Raw genomic sequence first — 23,563 nt, 5'->3', positions numbered from 1 at the left:
AAGCCCTAGCTGGGATGATATTGTAGTTTAGCCTGTGTATAAGTTAACTAAGCCCTAGCTGGGATGATACTGTAGTTTAGCCTGTGTGTAAGTTAACTAAGCCCTAGCTGGGATGTGACTGTAGTTTAGCCTGTGTATACGTTAACTAAGCCCTAGCTGGGATGATACTGTAGTTTAGCCTGTGTGTAAGTTAACTAAGCCCTAGCTGGGATGTGACTGTAGTTTAGCCTGTGTGTAAGTTAACTAAGCCCTAGCTGGGATGATATTGTAGTTTAGCCTGTGTATAAGTTAACTAAGCCCTAGCTGGGATGATACTGTAGTTTAGCCTGTGTGTAAGTTAACTAAGCCCTAGCTGGGATGTGACTGTAGTTTAGCCTGTGTATAAGTTAACTAAGCCCTAGCTGGGATGATACTGTAGTTTAGCCTGTGTATAAGTTAACTAAGCCCTAGCTGGGATGTGACTGTAGTTTAGCCTGTGTATAAGTTAACTAAGCCCTAGCTGGGATGATACTGTAGTTTAGCCTGTGTATAAGTTAACTAAGCCCTAGCTGGGATGATACTGTAGTTTAGCTTGTGTATAAGTTAACTAAGCCCTAGCTGGGATGTGACTGTAGTTTAGCCTGTGTATAAGTTAACTAAGCCCTAGCTGGGATGTGACTGTAGTTTAGCTTGTGTATAAGTTAACTAAGCCCTAGCTGGGATGTGACTGTAGTTTAGCCTGTGTATAAGTTAACTAAGCCCTAGCTGGGATGATGCTGTAGTTTAGCCTGTGTATAAGTTAACTAAGCCCTTGCTGGGATGTGACTGTAGTTTAGCCTGTGTATAAGTTAACTAAGCCCTTGCTGGGATGTGACTGTAGTTTAGCCTGTGTATAAGTTAACTAAGCCCTAGCTGGGATGATACTGTAGTTTAGCCTGTGTGTAAGTTAACTAAGTCCTAGCTGGGATGTGACTGTAGTTTAGCCTGTGTGTAAGTTAACTAAGCCCTAGCTGGGATGATATTGTAGTTTAGCCTGTGTATAAGTTAACTAAGCCCTAGCTGGGATGATACTGTAGTTTAGCCTGTGTGTAAGTTAACTAAGCCCTAGCTGGGATGTGACTGTAGTTTAGCCTGTGTATAAGTTAACTAAGCCCTAGCTGGGATGTGACTGTAGTTTAGCCTGTGTATAAGTTAACTAAGCCCTAGCTGGGATGATACTGTAGTTTAGCCTGTGTGTAAGTTAACTAAGCCCTAGCTGGGATGTGACTGTAGTTTAGCCTGTGTGTAAGTTAACTAAGCCCTTGCTGGGATGATATTGTAGTTTAGCCTGTGTGTAAATTAACTAAGCCCTAGCTGGGATGATACTGTAGTTTAGCCTGTGTGTAAGTTAACTAAACCCTAGCTGGGATGTGACTGTAGTTTAGCCTGTGTATAAGTTAACTAAGCCCTAGCTGGGATGTGACTGTAGTTTAGCCTGTGTATAAGTTAACTAAGCCCTAGCTGGGATGTGACTGTAGTTTACCCTGTGTATAAGTTAACTAAGCCATAGCTGGGATGATACTGTAGTTTAGCCTGTGTATAAGTTAACTAAGCCCTAGCTGGGATGATACTGTAGTTTAGCCTGTGTATAAGTTAACTAAGTCCTAGCTGGGATGTGACTGTAGTTTAGCCTGTGTATAAGTTAACTAAGCCCTAGCTGGGATGTGACTGTAGTTTAGCCTGTGTATAAGTTAACTAAGCCCTAGCTGGGATGATACTGTAGTTTAGCCTGTGTGTAAGTTAACTAAGCCCTAGCTGGGATGTGACTGTAGTTTAGCCTGTGTATAAGTTAACTAAGCCCTAGCTGGGATGATACTGTAGTTTAGCCTGTGTATAAGTTAACTAAGTCCTAGCTGGGATGTGACTGTAGTTTAGCCTGTGTATAAGTTAACTAAGCCCTAGCTGGGATGTGACTGTAGTTTAGCCTGTGTATACGTTAACTAAGCCCTAGCTGGGATGATACTGTAGTTTAGCCTGTGTGTAAGTTAACTAAGCCCTAGCTGGGATGTGACTGTAGTTTAGCCTGTGTGTAAGTTAACTAAGCCCTAGCTGGGATGATATTGTAGTTTAGCCTGTGTATAAGTTAACTAAGCCCTAGCTGGGATGATACTGTAGTTTAGCCTGTGTGTAAGTTAACTAAGCCCTAGCTGGGATGTGACTGTAGTTTAGCCTGTGTATACGTTAACTAAGCCCTAGCTGGGATGATACTGTAGTTTAGCCTGTGTGTAAGTTAACTAAGCCCTAGCTGGGATGTGACTGTAGTTTAGCCTGTGTGTAAGTTAACTAAGCCCTAGCTGGGATGATATTGTAGTTTAGCCTGTGTATAAGTTAACTAAGCCCTAGCTGGGATGATACTGTAGTTTAGCCTGTGTGTAAGTTAACTAAGCCCTAGCTGGGATGTGACTGTAGTTTAGCCTGTGTATAAGTTAACTAAGCCCTAGCTGGGATGATACTGTAGTTTAGCCTGTGTATAAGTTAACTAAGCCCTAGCTGGGATGTGACTGTAGTTTAGCCTGTGTATAAGTTAACTAAGCCCTAGCTGGGATGATACTGTAGTTTAGCCTGTGTATAAGTTAACTAAGCCCTAGCTGGGATGATACTGTAGTTTAGCTTGTGTATAAGTTAACTAAGCCCTAGCTGGGATGTGACTGTAGTTTAGCCTGTGTATAAGTTAACTAAGCCCTAGCTGGGATGTGACTGTAGTTTAGCCTGTGTGTAAGTTAACTAAGCCCTAGCTGGGATGTGACTGTAGTTTAGCCTGTGTATAAGTTAACTAAGCCCTAGCTGGGATGTGACTGTAGTTTACCCTGTGTATAAGTTAACTAAGCCCTAGCTGGGATGATACTGTAGTTTAGCCTGTGTATAAGTTAACTAAGCCCTAGCTGGGATGTGACTGTAGTTTAGCCTGTGTATAAGTTAACTAAGCCCTAGCTGGGATGTGACTGTAGTTTAGCCTGTGTATAAGTTAACTAAGCCCTAGCTGGGATGTGACTGTAGTTTAGCCTGTGTGTAAGTTAACTAAGCCCTAGCTGGGATGTGACTGTAGTTTAGCCTGTGTATAAGTTAACTAAGCCCTAGCTGGGATGTGACTGTAGTTTACCCTGTGTATAAGTTAACTAAGCCCTAGCTGGGATGATACTGTAGTTTAGCCTGTGTATAAGTTAACTAAGCCCTAGCTGGGATGATACTGTAGTTTACCCTGTGTATAAGTTAACTAAGCCCTAGCTGGGATGATACTGTAGTTTAGCCTGTGTATAAGTTAACTAAGCCCTAGCTGGGATGTGACTGTAGTTTAGCCTGTGTATAAGTTAACTAAGCCCTAGCTGGGATGTGACTGTAGTTTAGCCTGTGTATAAGTTAACTAAGCCCTAGCTGGGATGTGACTGTAGTTTACCCTGTGTATAAGTTAACTAAGCCCTAGCTGGGATGATACTGTAGTTTAGCCTGTGTATAAGTTAACTAAGCCCTAGCTGGGATGTGACTGTAGTTTAGCCTGTGTATAAGTTAACTAAGCCCTAGCTGGGATGTGACTGTAGTTTAGCCTGTGTATAAGTTAACTAAGCCCTAGCTGGGATGTGACTGTAGTTTAGCCTGTGTGTAAGTTAACTAAGCCCTAGCTGGGATGTGACTGTAGTTTACCCTGTGTATAAGTTAACTAAGCCCTAGCTGGGATGATACTGTAGTTTAGCCTGTGTATAAGTTAACTAAGCCCTAGCTGGGATGATACTGTAGTTTAGCCTGTGTATAAGTTAACTAAGCCCTAGCTGGGATGATACTGTAGTTTAGCCTGTGTATAAGTTAACTAAGCCCTAGCTGGGATGTGACTGTAGTTTAGCCTGTGTATAAGTTAACTAAGCCCTAGCTGGGATGTGACTGTAGTTTAGCCTGTGTATAAGTTAACTAAGCCCTAGCTGGGATGTGACTGTAGTTTACCCTGTGTATAAGTTAACTAAGCCCTAGCTGGGATGATACTGTAGTTTAGCCTGTGTATAAGTTAACTAAGCCCTAGCTGGGATGATACTGTAGTTTAGCCTGTGTATAAGTTAACTAAGCCCTAGCTGGGATGATACTGTAGTTTAGCCTGTGTATAAGTTAACTAAGCCCTAGCTGGGATGATACTGTAGTTTAGCCTGTGTGTAAGTTAACTAAGCCCTAGCTGGGATGTGACTGTAGTTTAGCCTGTGTGTAAGTTAACTAAGCCCTAGCTGGGATGATATTGTAGTTTAGCCTGTGTGTAAGTTAACTAAGCCCTAGCTGGGATGTGACTGTAGTTTAGCCTGTGTATAAGTTAACTAAGTCCTAGCTGGGATGATACTGTAGTTTAGCCTGTGTATAAGTTAACTAAGCCCTAGCTGGGATGATACTGTAGTTTAGCTTGTGTATAAGTTAACTAAGCCCTAGCTGGGATGTGACTGTAGTTTAGCCTGTGTATAAGTTAACTAAGCCCTAGCTGGGATGATGCTGTAGTTTAGCCTGTGTATAAGTTAACTAAGCCCTTGCTGGGATGTGACTGTAGTTTAGCCTGTGTATAAGTTAACTAAGCCCTTGCTGGGATGTGACTGTAGTTTAGCCTGTGTATAAGTTAACTAAGCCCTAGCTGGGATGATACTGTAGTTTAGCCTGTGTGTAAGTTAACTAAGTCCTAGCTGGGATGTGACTGTAGTTTAGCCTGTGTGTAAGTTAACTAAGCCCTAGCTGGGATGATATTGTAGTTTAGCCTGTGTATAAGTTAACTAAGCCCTAGCTGGGATGATACTGTAGTTAACTAAGCCCTAGCTGGGATGTGACTGTAGTTTAGCCTGTGTATAAGTTAACTAAGTCCTAGCTGGGATGATACTGTAGTTTAGCCTGTGTGTAAGTTAACTAAGCCCTAGCTGGGATGTGACTGTAGTTTAGCCTGTGTATAAGTTAACTAAGTCCTAGCTGGGATGATACTGTAGTTTAGCCTGTGTGTAAGTTAACTAAGCCCTAGCTGGGATGTGACTGTAGTTTAGCCTGTGTATAAGTTAACTAAGTCCTAGCTGGGATGATACTGTAGTTTAGCCTGTGTATAAGTTAACTAAGCCCTAGCTGGGATGATATTGTAGTTGAGCCTGTGTATAAGTTAACTAAGCCCTAGCTGGGATGATACTGTAGTTTAGCCTGTGTGTAAGTTAACTAAGCCCTAGCTGGGATGTGACTGTAGTTTAGCCTGTGTATAAGTTAACTAAGCCCTAGCTGGGATGATACTGTAGTTTAGCCTGCGCTCGCTGTTCCCCTAGTGGCCAGTTTCGACCTAATCTCCCGACATCCTCAGACATGGATGGACGTTGAATACTGACTTGTATCACAGGTGACCTGGCTGCTCTAGCCCCCACAAGGCCCACTGTTGCTCAATGTTTCGAATGTTTACCAATTTTGCTCAATGTTGCCTAATGTTGCCCAATGCTAAGTGTTGTATTGTAGTGTGATGTGATGCCATTTCTTGCCGTTGCTTGTCTAATGCTGCTTCGATAAAGGAGATAGCTAGCTACAATAACCCAAATGAATGGACAGGGGTCCCAAGAATATGTAGAAGAGTTATGAATGAGACAGCATCAGGAGATGAGCCCCCAAATCTCTCCATGGAAAACGTGGGTCTGTCTGTGGTACAACCAGAAAGGTTAGGTCATCAGAGCAAAGTGTGTGAAGGACTAATCACTGTTTGGACAGAAGAGATGTAAAGAAAGAAGTGAGAGGGGAGAAAGAGGAGGATATGAAGGAGTGAGAAAGGTACATAGAGAGGAAAAAGAGAAAGCTGCAGTGGTGGAATAAGTACCCAACTGTCATACTTGAGTAAAAGTAAAGATTCCTTAACAGGAAATGACTGAAGTAAAAGTGAAAGTCACCCAGTAAAATACTACTTGAGTAAAAATCTAAAAGTATTTGGTTTTAAATATACTTAAGTATCAAAAGTAAAAGTAATTCCTTATATTAAGCAAATCAGACGGCACCATTTTCTTGTTTTTTATTTATTTACGGATAGCCAGGTGCACACTCCAACACTCAGACATCATTCACAAACAAAGCAAGTGTTTAGTGAGTCCGCCAGATCAGAGGCAGTAGGGATGACCAGGGATGTTCTCTTGATAACTGTGTGAATTAGATAATTTTCCTGTCCTGCTAACATTCAAAATGTAACGAGTACTTTTACGTGTCAGGGAAAATGTATGTAGTAAAAAGTACATTATTTTCATTTGAAAAGTAGTGAAGTAAAAGTGAAAGTTGCCAAAAATAGAAATAGTAAAGTACAGATACCCCTTTCCGGGTATGTTTACTAAGTAGTTTACACCGCTAGAACTTAAGTACTTTACAGCACTAGAACTTAAGTACTTTACACCGCTAGAACTTATGTACTTTACACCACTAGAACTTAAGTACTTTACACCACTAGAATTTAAGTACTTTACACCACTAGAACTTAAGTACTTTACACCACTAGAACTTAAGTACTTTACACCACTAGAACTTAAGTACTTTACACCACTAGAACTTAAGTACTTTACACCAATAGAACCTAAGTACTTTACACCACTAGAACTTAAGTACTTTACACCGCTAGAACTTAAGTACGTTACACCACTAGAACTTAAGTACTTTACACCACTATAACTTAAGTACTTTACACCACTAGAACTTAAGTACTTTACACCACTAGAACTTAAGTACGTTACACCACTAGAACTTAAGTACTTTACACCACTAGAACTTAAGTACTTTACACCACTAGAACTTAAGTACTTTACACCACTAGAACTTAAGTACTTTACACCACTAGAACTTAAGTACGTTACACCACTAGAACGTAAGTACTTTACACCATTAGAAAGCGGTTAGACACTTACCATAAGTTGCAGTTCTCTTTGTATGTCTGTCCTGAGAGGAATTTGTGTCCGTTTCTTTCACAGGTGCCTGGAATGAAACAAAAGGAGAAAATTCAATAAGATGGTGCCAGTGGATAGGATCACACCAATGATTACTTTGATCCTGTTGTGGTGGAAGATCTGAGAGGATGACTTAAAGAATCACAACACTTCCATTGATACACTACACACTTCCATTGATACACACTACATACTACAGACAAACACTACACACTACGGACACACACTACACACTACAGACACACACCACAGACACACACTAAACACGACATACTACAGACACGCATTCTACACTCCACACTCCACACCCCACACTACAGACACACACTAGATACTACATACTACAGACACACACTACACACTCCACACTACCGACACACACTACATACTACAGACACACACTACATACTACAGACACACACTACACGCTACACACTACAGACACACACTCTACACTACAGACACACACTACACTACAGACACACGCCACTACAGACGCACACTCCACACTACAGGCACACACTACACCACAGACACACACTACACACTACAGACACACACTACACTACAGACACACACTACACACTACAGACACACAATACACGCCAGACACACACTACACTACCGACACACACTCCATACTACAGACACACACTCCCCACCACAGACACACACTCCGCACTACAGACACACACTGCACACTACAGACACACACTACACTACACACTCCATACTACAGACACACACTCTACACTACACACTCCATACTACAGACACACACTCCACTCTACATGCACACACTCTGCATTACACACTACATACTACAGACACATACTCTACACTACACACTAGGCACTCCACACTACAGACACACACTCAATATTACACACTACAGACACACACTACACCCCCCCTCTAGTGAGAGAATTAACAGTAACACCCTGATGTGAGGTGTATAGTAGTGTGTAGGGTCTGGGAACCCTGAGCTTCAGTAATCTGCTGTTGGAATGTCCTGTTGGCTTTTGGCCTGTGTTTCCCAGAATATCAGGTCCCCATCATGCCTTAATGAGCTTAATTACACACACACACACACACACACACACACACACACACACACACACACACACACACACACACACACACACACACACACACACACACACACACACACACACACACACACACACACACACACACACACACACACACAGTTGAAGTCGGAAGTTTACATACACCTTAGCCAAATACATTTAAACTCAGTTTTTCACAATTCCTGGCATTTAATCCGAGTAAATATTCCGTCTTAGGTCAGTTAGGATCACCACTTTATTTTAAGAATGTGAAATGTCAGAATAATAGTAAAGAGAATGATTTATTTCAGCTTTTATTTCTTTTATCACATTCCCAGCGGGTCAGAAGTTTACATACACTCAATGAGTATTTGGTAGAATTGACTTTAAATTGTTTAACTTGGGTCAAACGTTTTGGGTAGCCTTCCACTTGCTTCCTACAATAAGTTGGGTGGATTTTGGCCCATTCCTCCTGACAGAGCTGGTGTAACTGAGTCAGGTTTGTAGGCCTCCTTGTTCGTACAGGCTTTTTTAGTTCTGTCCAAAAATGTTCTATAGGATTGAGGTCAGGGCTTTGTGATGGCCACTCCAATACCATGACTTTGTTGTCCTTAAGCCATTTTGCCACAACTTTGGAAGTATGCTTGGGGTCATTGTCCATTTGGAAGACGCATTTGCGACAAAGCTTTAACTTCCTGACTGATGTCTTGAGATGTTGCTTCAATATATCCACATAATTTTCCTGCCTCATGATGCCATCTATTTTGTGAAGTGCACCAGTCCCTCCTGCAGCAAAGCACCCCCACAACATGATGCTGTTTCACGGTTGGGATGGTGTTCTTCGGCTTTGAAGCATCCCCCCTTTTCCTCCTAACAGAACGATGGTCATTATGGCCAAACAGTTCTATTCTTGTTTCATCAGACCAGAGGACATTTCTCCAAAAAGTACGATCTTTGTCCCCATGTGCAGTTGCAAACCGTAATCTGGCTTTTTTATGGTGGTTTTGGAGGCGTGGCTTCTTCCTTGCTGAGCGGCCTTTCAGGTTATGTCGATATAGGACTCGTTTTACTGTGGATATAGATACTTTTGTACCTGTTTCCTCCAGCATCTTCACAAGGTCCTTTGCTGTTGTTCTGGGATTGATTTGCACTTTTCGCACCAAAGTACGTTCATCTCTAGGAGACAGAACGCATCTTCTTCCTGAGCGGTATGACGGTCCCATGGTGTTTATACTGCCTGCCATTGTTTGTCCAGATGAACGTGGTACCTTCAGGCGTTTGGAAATTGCTCCCAAGGATGAACCAGGCTTGTGGAGGTCTACAATTTTGTTGTGGAGGTCTTGGCTGATTTCTTTTGATTTTCCCATGATGTCAAGCAATGAGGCACTGAGTTTGAAGGAAGGCCTTGAAATACATCCACAGGTACACCTCCAATTGACTCAAATTGTGTGAATTAGCTTATCAGAAGCTTCTAAAGCCATGACATCATTTTCTGGAATTTTCCAAGCTGTTTAAAGGCACAGTCAACTTAGGGTATGTAAACTTCTGACACACTGGAATTGTGATACAGTGAATTATAAGTGAAATAATCTGTCTGTAAACAATTGTTGAAAGAATTACTTGTATCATGCACAAAGTAGATGTCCTAACCGACTTGCCAAACTATAGTTTGTTAACAAGAAATTTGTGGAGTGGTTGAAAAACGAGTTTTAATGACTTCAACCTAAGTGTATGTAAACTTCTGACTTCAATCGTATGTGTGTGTGCGCGTGAGTGCTGGTGTGTGTGTATGAACATGCCCCATGTTGTCTAGTGAGCACATACCTGCCTCGACCTCTCCCAGCCTCCTGTCCCATTCCCATCACCTATCCCTCCCTCTGCATAGCACACATTCTTTCTCCTGACCTCCATTCATACATCCTTCCCTCCCTGGCCTCCCCCTCCCTCTGTCTCAGACTAATAAGAAGACCACTGTTTTTGGTCTATTCTCAGGTACGGCCCTGCTGCCACCTCTGCAACAACTAGCAGGGATATACTGTATGTGGAGCATAATAACCAGTGTGCTTATTCATATTTCACAGGCCAATGTGACCTCCTACCTAGATCATTATTGAATTGTAAAGCAACTGTGAGAACTGAACAAATAACTTTGCCTGTACACATAAGATTAGCAGTTGGTTATTGCCATTCATTCAGTAGTCCCATAGTAGCCACTCAGTGTGGGGCCTGTCAGTGGGGCTAGGATTAGGGTGGGGCCTGTCAGTGGGGCTAGGGTTAGGATGGGGCCTGTCAGTGGGACTAGGGTTAGGGTGGGGCCTGTCGGTGGGGCTAGGGTTAGGGTGGGGCCTGTCAGTGGGGCTAGGGTTAGGATGGGGCCTGTCAGTAGGACTAGGGTTAGGGTGGGGCCTGTCAGTGGGGCTAGGGTTAGGATGGGGCCTGTCAGTGGGACTAGGGTTAGGGTAGGGCCTGTCAGTGGGGCTAGGGTTAGGGTGGGGCCTGTCAGTGGGGTTAGGGTTAGGGTGGGCCTGTCAGTGGGGCTAGGTTAGAGTGGGGCCTGTCAGTGGGGCTAGGGTTAGGATGGGGCCTGTCAGTGGGGCTAGGGTTAGGATGGGGCCTGTCAGTGGGGCTAGGTTAGTGGGGTATTATGCCTTTGGCTACTGTACATTTTTCCCACTGTACTGGGCCTTTCTTTCTTAATCCTAAAAAGCAAGCCCACACACACACACACACACACACACACACACACACACACACACACACACACACACACACACACACACACACACACACACACACACACACACACACACACACACACACACACACTCTCTCTCTCTCCATCTTACCAATGAAAGGGGGTGAGATGCCCAGACAGTGGCCCCAGAAGTCGGGGCAGCAGTCGGAGACGGTGCGGTTACAGAACAGGTCACAGTAACAGATGGTGTCCAGGTAGGGCACCGTACACTGATCCTCACGACCCGGGCAGCAGCCACCCCGCTGCTCGCAGTACGACCCAAACGGGTCCCTGATGCCCTCCATGTGCAGCGGGCTCATCAGCTCCCTCTTCGTCCTCCTGGATGTGCCTCTTGCCGCCATGCTCTCCACCGCCACCAGGAGGAGCACCACTGCTAATGATGCTAGAAGCTTCATTATCAACCTGACAGAAGCTAAAAAGAAGAACATCTGTTAGGATGCAGAAGTACTTCTGTAGAAAATCAGCCAATTTTCATAACCGTAGGAGAATATAGTCTAAACATAACAGTAATGGATTATTTTGGAAGAGATGAACAAAACCATGTGTTATAGGTCTAGTCCTGTAGATCATCAAGTGAGCCTAACACAGTAGGAGAATAGTCTAAATCTAACAGTAACCACTAAAGTCACCCTCAGTGGGTTATTTAACAGCTGGAGAAAGTGCTTAGGAAGACTGGAGGAGGAGCAGGGGAGGAGGAAGAGGAGAAGCAGGAGGAGGAGAAGGAGCAGGAGGAGGAGAAGCAGGAGCAGGAGCAGGAGGAGCAGGAGGAGGAGGAGCAGGAGGAGGAGAAGCAGGAGCAGGAGGAGCAGGAGTCCTGAGTTGTATGCCTACTTGGCAACGTTTCCATTCACACGGTCACAGTGGACTTTGAGTGGACTCTGGCAGCAAGACCAAAATATCAACACACCTACGTGATAACACACAGGTTAATCTGGTCCTTTTATTAAACAATCCACTCACAACTTTCAACAGGGCCATATAGTATATCTAAAACATCAACTAACTGTGATAGCATACAATAACATATTTGATTTGATTTAAAGGGTGAACCTACTGTGAGCAACTGATGGTTGAAGTACTGAATTTCTTTTATCCTCTTCCTGTGTTTAATTAGATTTTTGTTGAATAAGCCTGTCATGTGGGTATAGATTATTTCAGAATAACTAATAAGAATAGTAACATAGCACCTTTGTATGTAAAAAGTGTTTATTATCAACAAGTATGGAACATATCACTTTGTAAACTATGTAGCTTTGACATGAGTTCAAATTTCAAGCGACCTCTCTACATAGCCCTAAAAATGCTACTACTTTTCGAATGAAATCTATAGCACACAAAGAATGTGATATTTCAATTTGGACAATGCACATCTATACTTACACATGTGTATGATGGATAGAACGGTTAGGTAAAGCTACAAAGATTCAACTGCCCTATATTGTAACTGTATTTCATTTGCTTCAAGTCAGAGACCTTGTTAGACTGTGTCTGTGTCCCAAATTACATCCTATTCCATATAAAATGCACTACATTTGACCAGGGCCTGTAGGTCAAAAGTAGTGCACTATATTATAGGGACTCGTGTGCCGTTTGGGATGCAACCTTTAAGTGGTATAGATATGGCTCTCTGGAGTCTCATTGCATAATACGTTGATGGATGCGGCCACACTAAAATAGCACTGAATGCTATACTTGACTGTTTATCTAAAGGGACATGCCATCAGGGCACAGTCAGAAACGAGGGGCATGACATTATTATCAACACCGTAGTATAATGTTATCATGTCGGCACGGAAGCAGACAAACTTCCTGCTGTCTGTCAGAGCTAATCTGTCACACTTCAGGAAATGTCCCAAAGAGCATGCTTCACTCTCTATTCTGTCTTACAGACAATATGAGCTCCACAAGTATTGGGACAGTGACACATTTTTTGTTGTTTTGGCTCTGTACTCCAGCACTTTGGATTTGAAATGATACAATGACTAGGAAGTTAAAGTGCAGACTGTCAGCTTTAATTTTAGGGTATTTTTATCCATATCGGGTGAACCATTTAGAAATGACATCACTTTTTGTACATAGTCCCCCCATTATAGCGGACCAAAAGTACTGGGACAAATTCACTTATGTATATTAAAGTAGTCAAAGTTTTGTATTTGGTCCGATATTCATAGCATGCAATGGTTACATCAAGCTTGTGACTCCACAAACTTGTTGGGTGAATTTACTGTTTGTTTTGGTTGTGTTTAATATTATTTTGTGCCCAATAGCAATTAATGGTAAACAATGTTTTGTCATTTTAGAGTCACTTTTATTGTAAATAAGAATAGAATGTTTCTAAACACGTCTACATTTATGTGGATTCTACATGATTATGGATAGTCCTGAATGAATCGTGAATAATGATGAGTGAAAAAGTTAAAGACACACAAATACAATACCCCCAAAACATGCTGACCTCTCACCATTACAATAACAGAGGAGTTTAGCATTTTGGGGGGGTATAATATTTACAGTTGAAGTCGGAAGTTTACATACACTTAGGTTGGAGTCATTAAAACTTGTTTTTCAATCACTCCACAAATTTCTTGTTAACAAACTATAGTTTGGCAAGTCGGTTAGGACATCTACTTTGTACATGATACAAGTCATTTTTCCAACAATTGTTTACAGACAGATTATTTCACTTACAATTCATTGTATCACAATTCCAGTGTGTCAGAAGTTTACATACACTAAGTTGACTGTGCCTTTAAACAGCTTGGAAAATTCCAGAAAATGATGTCATGACTTTAGAAGCTTCTGATAGGCTAATTTACACAATTTGAGTCAATTGGAGGTGTACCTGTGGATGTATTTCAAGGCCTACCTTCAAACTCAGTGCCTCTTTGCTTGACATCATGGGAAAATATTAAAAAATCTGCCAAAACCTCAGAAAATAATTGGTCTGGTTCATCCTTGGGACCAATTTCCAAATGCCTGAAGGTACCACGTTCAATTGTACAAACAATAGTTACGCAAGTATAAACACCATGGGACCACACAGCCATCATACCGCTCGGGAAGGAGACGCGTTCTATCTACTAGAGATGAACGTACTTTGGTGCGAAAAGTGCAAATCAATCTCAGAACAACAGCAAAGGACCTTGTCAAGATGATGGAGGAAACAGGTACAAAAGTACCTATATCCACAGTGAAACGAGTCCTATATCGACGTAACCTGAAAGTCCGCTCAGCAAGGAAGAAGCCACTGTCTCAAAACCCCCATAAAAAAGCCGGACTACGGTTTGCAACTGCACATTGGGACAAAGATCGTAGTTTTTGGAGAAATGTCCTCTGGTCTGATGAAAAAAGAATATAACTGTTTGGCCATAATGACCATCATTATTTTGTGGGGTGCTTTGCTGCAGGAGGGACTGGTGCACTTCACTAAATAGATGACATCATGAGGCAGAAAAATTATGTTGATATATTGATGCAACATCTCAAGACATTAGTCAGGAATTTAAAGCTTTGTCGCAAATGGGTCTTCCAAAAGGACATTGACTCAAAGCATACTTCCAAAGTTGTGGCAAAATGGCTTAAGGACAACAAAGTCATGGTATTGGAGTGGCCATCACAAAGCCATGACCTCAGTCCCATAGAACATTTGTGGGCAAAACTGAAAAAGCGTGTGCGAGCAAGGAGGCCTACAAACCTGACTCAGTTACACCAGCTCTGTCAGGAGGAATGGGCCAAAATCCACCCAACTTATTGTGGGAAGCTTGTGGAAGGCTACCCAAAACGTTTGACTCAAGTTAAACAATTTAAAGGCAATGCTACCAAATACTAGACAGTAGCCGGCGCCGACAGAGATGGCCGCCTCGCTTCGCGTTCCTAGGAAACTATGCAGTTTTTTTTTTTTTTACGTGTTATTTCTTACATTGGTACCCCAGGTAATCTTAGGTTTTATTACATACAGTCGGGAGGAACTACTGGATATAAGAGCAACGTCAACTCACCATCATTACGACCAGGAATACGACTTTCCCGAAGCGGATCCTCTGTTTTGCCCACCACCCAGGACAATGGATCGGATCCCAGCCGGCGAACCAAAACAACATCGCGGTAAAAGGGGCAGACGAAGCGGTCTTCTGGTCAGGCTCCGGAGACGGGCACATCGCGCACCGCTCCCGAGCATACAACTCGCCAATGTTCAGTCTCTTGACAACAAGGTTGATGAAATCCGAGCAAGGGTAGCATTCCAGAGAGACATAAGAGACTGTAACGTTCTTTGCTTTACGGAAACATGGCTCACTCGAGACACGCTATCGGAGTCGGTACAGCCAGCTGGTTTCTTCACGCATCGCGCTGACAGAAACAAGCATCTTTCTGGTAAAAAGAGGGGCGGGGGGGTATGCCTTACAATTAACGAGACGTGGTGTGATCATAACAACATACAGGAACTCAAGTCCTTCTGTTCACCTGACTTAGAATTCCTCACAATAAAATGTCGACCGCATTATCTACTAAGAGAATTCTCTTCGATTATAATCACAGCCACATATTCCCCCCCAAGCAGACACATCGACGGCCCTGAACTAACTTTATTTGACTCTATGAAAACTGGAAACCACATATCCTGAGGCTGCATTCATTGTAGCTGGGGATTTTAACAAGGCTAATCTGAAAACAAGACTCCCTAAATTCTATCAGGATATCGATTGTGCTACCAGGGCTGGTAAAACCCTAGATCATTGTTATTCTAACTTCCGTGATGCATATAAGGCCCTCCCCCGCCCTCCTTTTGGAAAAGCTGACCCCGACTCCATTTTGTTGCTCCCAGCCTATAGACAGAGACTAAAACAGGAAGCTCCCGCGCTCAGGTCTGTTCAACGCTGGTCCGACCAATCTGATTCCACGCTTCAAGATTGCTTCGATCACGTGGATTGGGATATGTTCCGCACTGCATCAAACAACAACATTGACAAATACGCGGATTCGGTGAGCGAGTTTATTAGCAAGTGCATCGGCGATGTCCTACCCACAGCAACTATACCAGATACCGTGGATTGATGGCAGCATTCGTGCGAAACTGAAAGCGCAAACCACTGCTTTTCACCAGGGCAAGGTGACCGGAAACATGACCGAATACAAATAGTGTAGCTATTCCCTTCGCAAGGCAATCAAACAAGCTAAGCGTCAGTATAGAGACAAAGTAGAGTCGCAAATCAACGGCTCAGACACAAGAGGTATGTGGCAGGGTCTACAGTCAATCACGGATTACAAAAAGAAAACCAGCCCCGTCGCGGACCAGGATGTCTTGCTCCCAGACAGACTAAACAACTTCTTTGCTCGCTTTGAGGACAATACAGTGCCACTGACACGGCCCGCAACCAAAACCTGTGGACTCTCCTTCATTGCAGCCAACGTGAGTAAAACATTTAAACGTGTTAACCCTCGCAAGGCTGCAGGCCCAGACGGCATCCCCAGCCGCGTCCTCAGAGCATGCGCAGACCAGCTGGCTGGTGTGTTTACGGACATATTCAATCAATCCTTATCCCAGTCTGCTGTTCTCACATTCTTCAAGAGGGCCACCATTGTTCCTGTTCCCAAGAAAGCTAAGGTAACTGAGCTAAACGACTACTTCCCCGTAGCACTCACTTCCGTCATCATGAAGTGCTTTGAGAGACTAGTCAAGGACCATATCACCTCCACCCTACCTGATACCCTAGACCCACTCCAATTTGCTTACCGCCCCAATAGGTCCACAGACGATGCAATCGCAACCACACTGCACACTGCCCTAACCCATCTGGACAAGAGGAATACCTATGTGAGAATGCTGTTCATCGACTACAGCTCAGCATTTAACACCATAGTACCCTCCAAACTTGCCATCAAGCTCGAGATCCTGGGTCTCGACCCCACCCTGTGCAACTGGGTACTGGACTTCCTGACGGGCCGCACCCAGGTGGTGAGGGTAGGTAACAACATCTCCACCCCGCTGATCCTCAACACTGGGGCCCCACAATGGTGCGTTCTGAGCCCTCTCCTGTACTCTCTGTTCACCCACGACTGCGTGGCCATGCACGCCTGCAACTCAATCATCAAGTTTGCAGACGACACTACAGTGGTAGGCTTGATTACCAACAATGACGAGACGGCCTACAGGGAGGAGGTGAGGGCCCTCGGAGTGTGGTGTCAGGAAAATAACCTCACACTCAACGTCAACAAAACAAAGGAGATGATCGTGGACTTCAGGAAACAGCAGAGGGAGCACCTCCCTATCCACATTGACGGGACAGTAGTGGAGAGGGTAGTAAGTTTTAAGTTCCTCGGCGTACACATCACAGACAAACTGAATTGGTCCACCCACACAGACAGCGTGGTGAAGAAGGCGCAGCCAATATATCACGGCTAAGGGCTGTATCCAGGGACTCCGAGTTGCATCGTGCTTAAGAATATCCCTTAGCCGTGGTATATTGGCAATATACCACACCCCCTCGTGCCTTATTGCTTAATTATACAAGTGTTTGTGACTGAGTTGTGTGTGCCCATGTATGTGTGTGTCTCACTGTCTTTTATATGCATTGTACTGTATATTTTGATAAACATGCTCTGCCATAGCCATATAAACAGTGAGCTGCAAAAGTGTGTATATGTGTGTGTGTGTGTGTGTGTCTAGTTGGTGATGGTCTTGATGGTAGTTGGTGATAGTGTTGATGGTGTTTGGGGATGGTGTTGATGTTGAGGAGTGACGGATTCCATCCTAGCTGGAGGGGTGCTCTCATCTTATCTATGAACATAGACAGGGCTCTAACTCCTCTCGCTCCACAATGAGATCCAGGTCAGGCAGCAGGCTGTTAGCCAGCCTGCCAGCTTAGTGGAGTCTGTCACCAGCACAGTCAGTGTAGTCAGCTCAGCTATCCCCATTGAGACCGTGTCTGTGCCTTGATCTAGGTTGGACAAAACTGAACATGGCGGTGTTCGCCTTAGCAATCTCACTAGAATAAAGACCTCCTCCATTCCTGTCATTATTGAAAGAGATTGTGATACCTCACATCTCAAAATAGGGCTACTTAATGTTAGATCCCTCACCTCCAAGGCAGTTAAAGTCAATGAACTAATCACTGATCATAATCTTGATGTGATTGGCCTGACTGAAACATGGCTTAAGCCTGATGAATTTACTGTGTTAAATTAGGCCTTTCCTCCTGGTTACGCTAGTGACCATATTCCCCGCGCATCCCGCAAGGGCGGAGATTTTGATGACATTCACGATAGTAAATTTCTATTTACCAAAAAAAGATTACTGCGTTTTCGTAATTTGAGCTTCTAGTGATGAAATCTATGCAGCCTACTCAGTCACTTTTAATAGCTACTGTTTACAGGCCTCAGGGGCCATATACAGCGTTCCTCACTGAGTTCCCTGAATTCCTATCGGACCTTGTAGTTATGACAGATAATATTCAAATTTTGAGTGACTTTAATATTCACATGGAAAAGTCCATAGACCCACTCCAAAAGGCTTTCGAAGCCATCATCGACTCAGTGGGTTTTGTCCAACATGTCTCCGGACCTACTCACTGCCACAGTCAGACTCTGGACCTAGTTTTGTCCCGTGGAATAAATATTGTGGATCTTAATATTTTTCCTCATAATCCTGGACTATCGGACCACCATTTTATTATGTTTGCAATCGCAACAAACAATCTGCTCAGACCCCAACCAAGGACCATCAAAAGCTGTGCTATAAATTATTTGACAACCCAAAGATTCCTAGATGCCCTTCCAGACTCCCTCCACCTACCCAAGGGCGTCAGAGTACAAAAATCGGTTAGCCACCTAACTGAGGAACTAAATTTAACCTTGCGTAATACCCTAGATGCAGTTGCACCCCTAAAAACAAAAAAACATTTGTCATAAAAAACTAGCTCTCTGGTATTCAGAAAATCAGACCAAGGCTCTGTCCTCGTGCTCCTAGACCTTAGTGCTGCTTTGATACCATCGATCACCACATTCTTTTGGAGAGATTGGAAACCCAAATTGGTCTACACGGACAAGTTCTGGCCTCGATTAGATCTTATCTGTCGAAAAGATATCAGTTGTCTTTGTGGATGGTTTGTCCTCTGACAAATCAAATGTACATTTCGGTGTTCCTCAAGGTTCCGTTTTAGGACCACTATTGCTTTCACTAAATATTTTACCTCTTGGTGCAAAAATTCTGAAACATAATGTTAACTTTCACTGCTATGCAGACGATACACAGCTGTACATTTCGATGAAACATGGGGAAGTACCAAAATTGCCCTCCCTGGAAGCCAGTGTTTCAGAAATAAGGAAGTGGATGGCGGCAAATATTTTACTTTTAAACTCGGACAAAACAGAAATGCTAGTTCTAGGTCCCAAGAAACAAAGAGATCTTCTGTTGGATCTGACAATTCATCTTGATGGTTGTACAGTCGTCTGAAATAAAACTGTGAAGGACCTCGGCGTTACGCTGGACCCTGATCTCTCTTTTGACGAACATATTAAGACTGTTTCAAGGACACCTTTTTTAAATCTACGTAACATTGCAAAAATCTGAAACCTTCTGTCCAAAAATGATGCAAAAAAATGTATCCATGCTTTTGTCACTTCTAGATTAGACTATTGCAATGCTCTACTTTCCGGCTACCCAGAACAGCACAAAAAAAACTTCAGTTAGTGCTTAACACGGCTGCTAGAATCTTGACTAGAACCAAAAAGTGTGATCATATTACTCCAGTGCTAGCCTCTCTACACTGGCTTCTCTGTCTCAACCTTTAAGTCTTTATTGAAGACTCATCTCTTGCTGTCTCTGCCTGTCCGGTTCCCCTCTCTCCACTGGGATTCTCTGCCTCTAACCCTATTACATGGGCTGAGTCACTGGCTTACTGGTGCTCTTCCATGCCGTCCCTAGGAGGGGTGCATCACTTGAGTGGGTTGAGTCACTAACGTGATCTTCCTGCCCGGGTTGGCGCCCCCCTTGGGTTCGTGCCGTGGGGGAGATCTTTGTGGGCTATACTCGGCCTTGTCTCAGGGTAGTACGTTGGTGGTTTGAAGATATCCCTCTAGTGGTGAGGGGGCTGTTGCACCCTCTACAACCACTGTGATTATTATTATTTGACCCTGCTGGTTATCTATGAACGTTTAAACGTCTTAGCCATGTACTTTTATAATCTCCACCCAGCACAGCCAGAAGAGGACTGGCCACCCCTCAGAGCCTGGTTCCTCTCAAGGTTTCTTCCTAGGTTCCTGCCTTTTTTGGGAGTTTTTCCTAGCCACCGTGCTTCTACATCGGCATTGCTTTCTGTTTGGGGTTTTAGGCTGGGTTTCTGTATAGCACTTTGTGACATCGGCTGATGTAAAAAGGGCTTAATAAATACATTTGATTTGATGGTGGTTGGGGATGGTGGTGTTGATGGTACTGGTGATGGTGTTTATTGCAGTTGGTGGTGATGGTGGTTGATGATGGTGTTGATGGTAGTTGGTGATGATGGTTGATGGTGGTTGGTGATGGTGGTTGGTGGTTGGTGATGGTGTTGATGGTAGTGGTGATAGTGGTTGGGGATGGTGGGTCTTTACTGTGCAGTTTACTGCATGTCTGTGCCTTTAGCTGGTGCACACACACACCATCACCAACCACCATCCACAACCACCATCACAAACCACCATCAACACCATCACCAATACCTATCAACACCATCACCACTACCATCAACACCATCACCACTACCATCAACACCATCACCAACGACCATCAATACCATCACCAGTAACATCAACACCATCATCAACAACCATCAACACCATCACCAACTACCATCAACAACACCACCATCAATACCATCACCAACTACCATCAATACCATCATCAACCATCATCACCAACTACCATCAACACCATCATCAACCACCATCATCCACCATCACCAACCACCATCACCAACCACCATCAACACCATCATAAACCACCATCACCAACCACCATCACCAACTACCATCACCAACTACCATTGACACCATCACCAACCACCAACAGCACCATCACCATCCACCATCACCAACTACCATCACCAACCACCATCACCAACCACCATCACCAACTACCATCGACACCATCACCAACCACCAACACCATCATCACCAACCACCATCACCAACCACCATCACCAACCACCATCAACACCATCACCAACCACCATCACCAACTACCATCAATACCATCACCAACCACCATCACCAATAAACATCATCACCATCACCATCACAAACCACCATCAACAACTACCATCAACACCATCATCAACCACCATCACAACCATCACCAACTACACACACACACACACACAAGCACACACAGACAAACCATCAGCCCCAACACCATCACCAACTACCATCGACACCATCACCAACCACCAACAACACCATCACCAACCACCATCACCAACCACCATCACCAACTACCATCGACACCATCACCAACCACCAACACCATCATCACCAACCACCATCAACACCATCACCAACCACCATCACCAACTACCATCAACACCATCATCAACCACCATCAATACCATCACCAATAAACATCATCACCATCACCATCACAAACCACCATCAACACCATCACCAACTACCATCAACACCATCATCAACCACCATCAATACCATCACCAATAAACATCATCACCATCACCATCACAAACCACCATCAACACCATCACCAACTACCATCAACACCATCATCAACCACCATCAATACCATCACCAATAAACATCATCACCATCACCAATCACCAACCACCATCACAAACCACCATCAACACCATCACCAACTACCATCAAAACCATCAACAACTACACACACACACACAAGCACACACAGACAAACCATCAGCCCCATCACCATCACCACCACCATCAGTCACCATCAACAAATCACAGGTCAACTCTATGTACTGTAAATGGACATGTGACCAGAATGACCATATCAAAGGGCAAATTATATCACATGTTTTCCCTACATGATCTGTTAGAAACATTTGGGAAGACAATGACCAACTCAGAGGAGAAGAGGCGGTCTGAGGCAAAAGGCAAAAGAAATATATATATTTTAAAGGAAAACGGCCTGTATGGTGCAAATACAGCAAATACTGTCCATTATTGATTAAGCCAAGTAAACCTAATGATCAGTAAACCTATTGATCAGTAAACCTATTGATCAGTAAATATATGTCCTTTGAGGTCTCACTTGCTAATCAAACTTTCCTTTTGTAGATGACAGCTTTGTCTTGTGTATCTAATCCCTGTGAATATGACATGGTCTGCTGGGTCCAGTCTGGTTCCAGTCTGGCACGGGAGCGCCTCAGACATACAGAATGGCACAGTGCTGCAGTACTGTAGACAGCTATAGCCTTGCTGCTCCCCCCCCCCCCCCCCCCCCCCCCAGCACAATTTTTTTTTTTACGGTGCCTCTTCATAAGCAAGCCATCAAAGCCACTGCGCACGGAGACACAGTCCAAAGACAAAGTTAACAGTAATCATAGTATGTAGGATACATAACAATCTGTACTCGACACTTTCAGACATTTTTATGGCACTTTCATGGCACATATTCAAATCTCATATGTTAGTATTATATGTGGGTTACATTACTGTTGTCATGTCCGTCTGACACCGTCTGACACCACACCATGAAACAAACTACCCACAGAATCGGATTAGGAAACCTGTACATAACTGAACCAAAATGCTTGTTACAGATACACTATCATAAAACTAGCATAGCAAGGAAATCCAACTAGTTCGTAAACATACCATTTATTTAGTGATTTACCGTCAAAACTACTTCCAAACCTAATCCAAGCCAAGTGTAAATTTGTCCAAAACAATAGATTATGACCTGAAACCTGCACCTGCCTGATCTGGCACAGAACGAGAGAGAGGATCAGAGGAGTTAGAAAAGAGTTACGTAACAGGGGAATGAGTTCAATTAAAGGTATTCTTACCTTCTACGTGTGTTCTGGGAAATATCTCTCCCTCTTGTTGTTTGTAATCCAATGGAAAAACACAGCCCTGTGAAAGCTGATATTCTTTCCTGCTGCTCTCTCCTCTCAGTAACTCATTCACCAGGTAGAGAAAGTCTGTGCCCTCTTTCTCTCACTCACTCTCTCTCGCTCTTCTTTCACAATGGCACTACATAGTCAGCCTGAGCCACGGAGTTCTATATACAGCCACTAAGAAAGAACAAGCCAGTCTTCCCCTCCCCCTTCACCCCCTCCCTCTCTCTCCACCCCACCCCCTTCACTCTCTCTCTCTCTCTCTCTCTCTCTCTCCCTGCCTCTCTCTCTCTCTCTCTCTCTCTCTCTCTCTCTCTCTCTCTCTCTCTCTCTCTCTCTCTCTCTCTCTCTCTCTCTCTCTCTCTCTCTCTTTCTCTCTCTCTCTGCCCTATCACCCTGTCTCCTCCTTAGTTTATATCAATTAAATTGGCTTTATTGGCATGGGAATCATGTTTACTTTGCCAAACCAAGTGGAATAGATAATAAACACAAGTGAAATGAACAGTAAACATTACCCTCACAAATGTTTCAAAAGAATAGAGACTCAAAACAACATAATTGTGTAGTAAAACCATGAAAGTAGTGTGCCAAAGCTGAGATATAGAGTTTAGACTGTGTTCGAATGTAAACCCAATATAAGTGTTGTGATACACTGAATTTATTTCAAAACAGAACGGAAGTACTCTGAAACACCCAAAGTGTTTCTTCAATCTAAATCATTGTGTTTTTAAGAGTGTTGTGAAAACACTTGTTGGT

At 43.6% G+C, this 23,563-nt stretch overlaps 1 protein-coding gene across 2 annotated transcripts in view; it reads right to left on the bottom strand.

The window, feature by feature from the left end:
* Window positions 1–22,978, bottom strand: part of tinagl1 (tubulointerstitial nephritis antigen-like 1) — a 74,774-nt gene extending 51,796 nt beyond the window's left edge. The window contains exons 1-3 of one of the 2 annotated variants that reach the window (XM_038966817.1): window positions 22,757–22,978; window positions 10,837–11,157; window positions 6,882–6,948 (exon numbers count right to left, since the gene is read on the bottom strand). In XM_038966817.1, coding sequence (XP_038822745.1) covers window positions 6,882–6,948; window positions 10,837–11,140 — 371 coding nt within the window. In that variant the 5' untranslated portion in view covers window positions 11,141–11,157; window positions 22,757–22,978. Of the gene's footprint in view, window positions 1–6,881; window positions 6,949–10,836; window positions 11,158–22,565; window positions 22,692–22,756 lie in introns of those variants that run through there. The other variant, XM_038966818.1, reaches the window with a different exon arrangement.
* Window positions 22,979–23,563: the final 585 nt, after the last annotated feature.

This window comes from Salvelinus namaycush, chromosome 27 (genome assembly GCF_016432855.1).
Source record: "Salvelinus namaycush isolate Seneca chromosome 27, SaNama_1.0, whole genome shotgun sequence".
NCBI lineage: Eukaryota > Metazoa > Chordata > Actinopteri > Salmoniformes > Salmonidae > Salvelinus > Salvelinus namaycush.
Note: the sequence above shows the minus strand (reverse complement) of the source record. Positions and strands in the feature narration are given on the sequence as shown.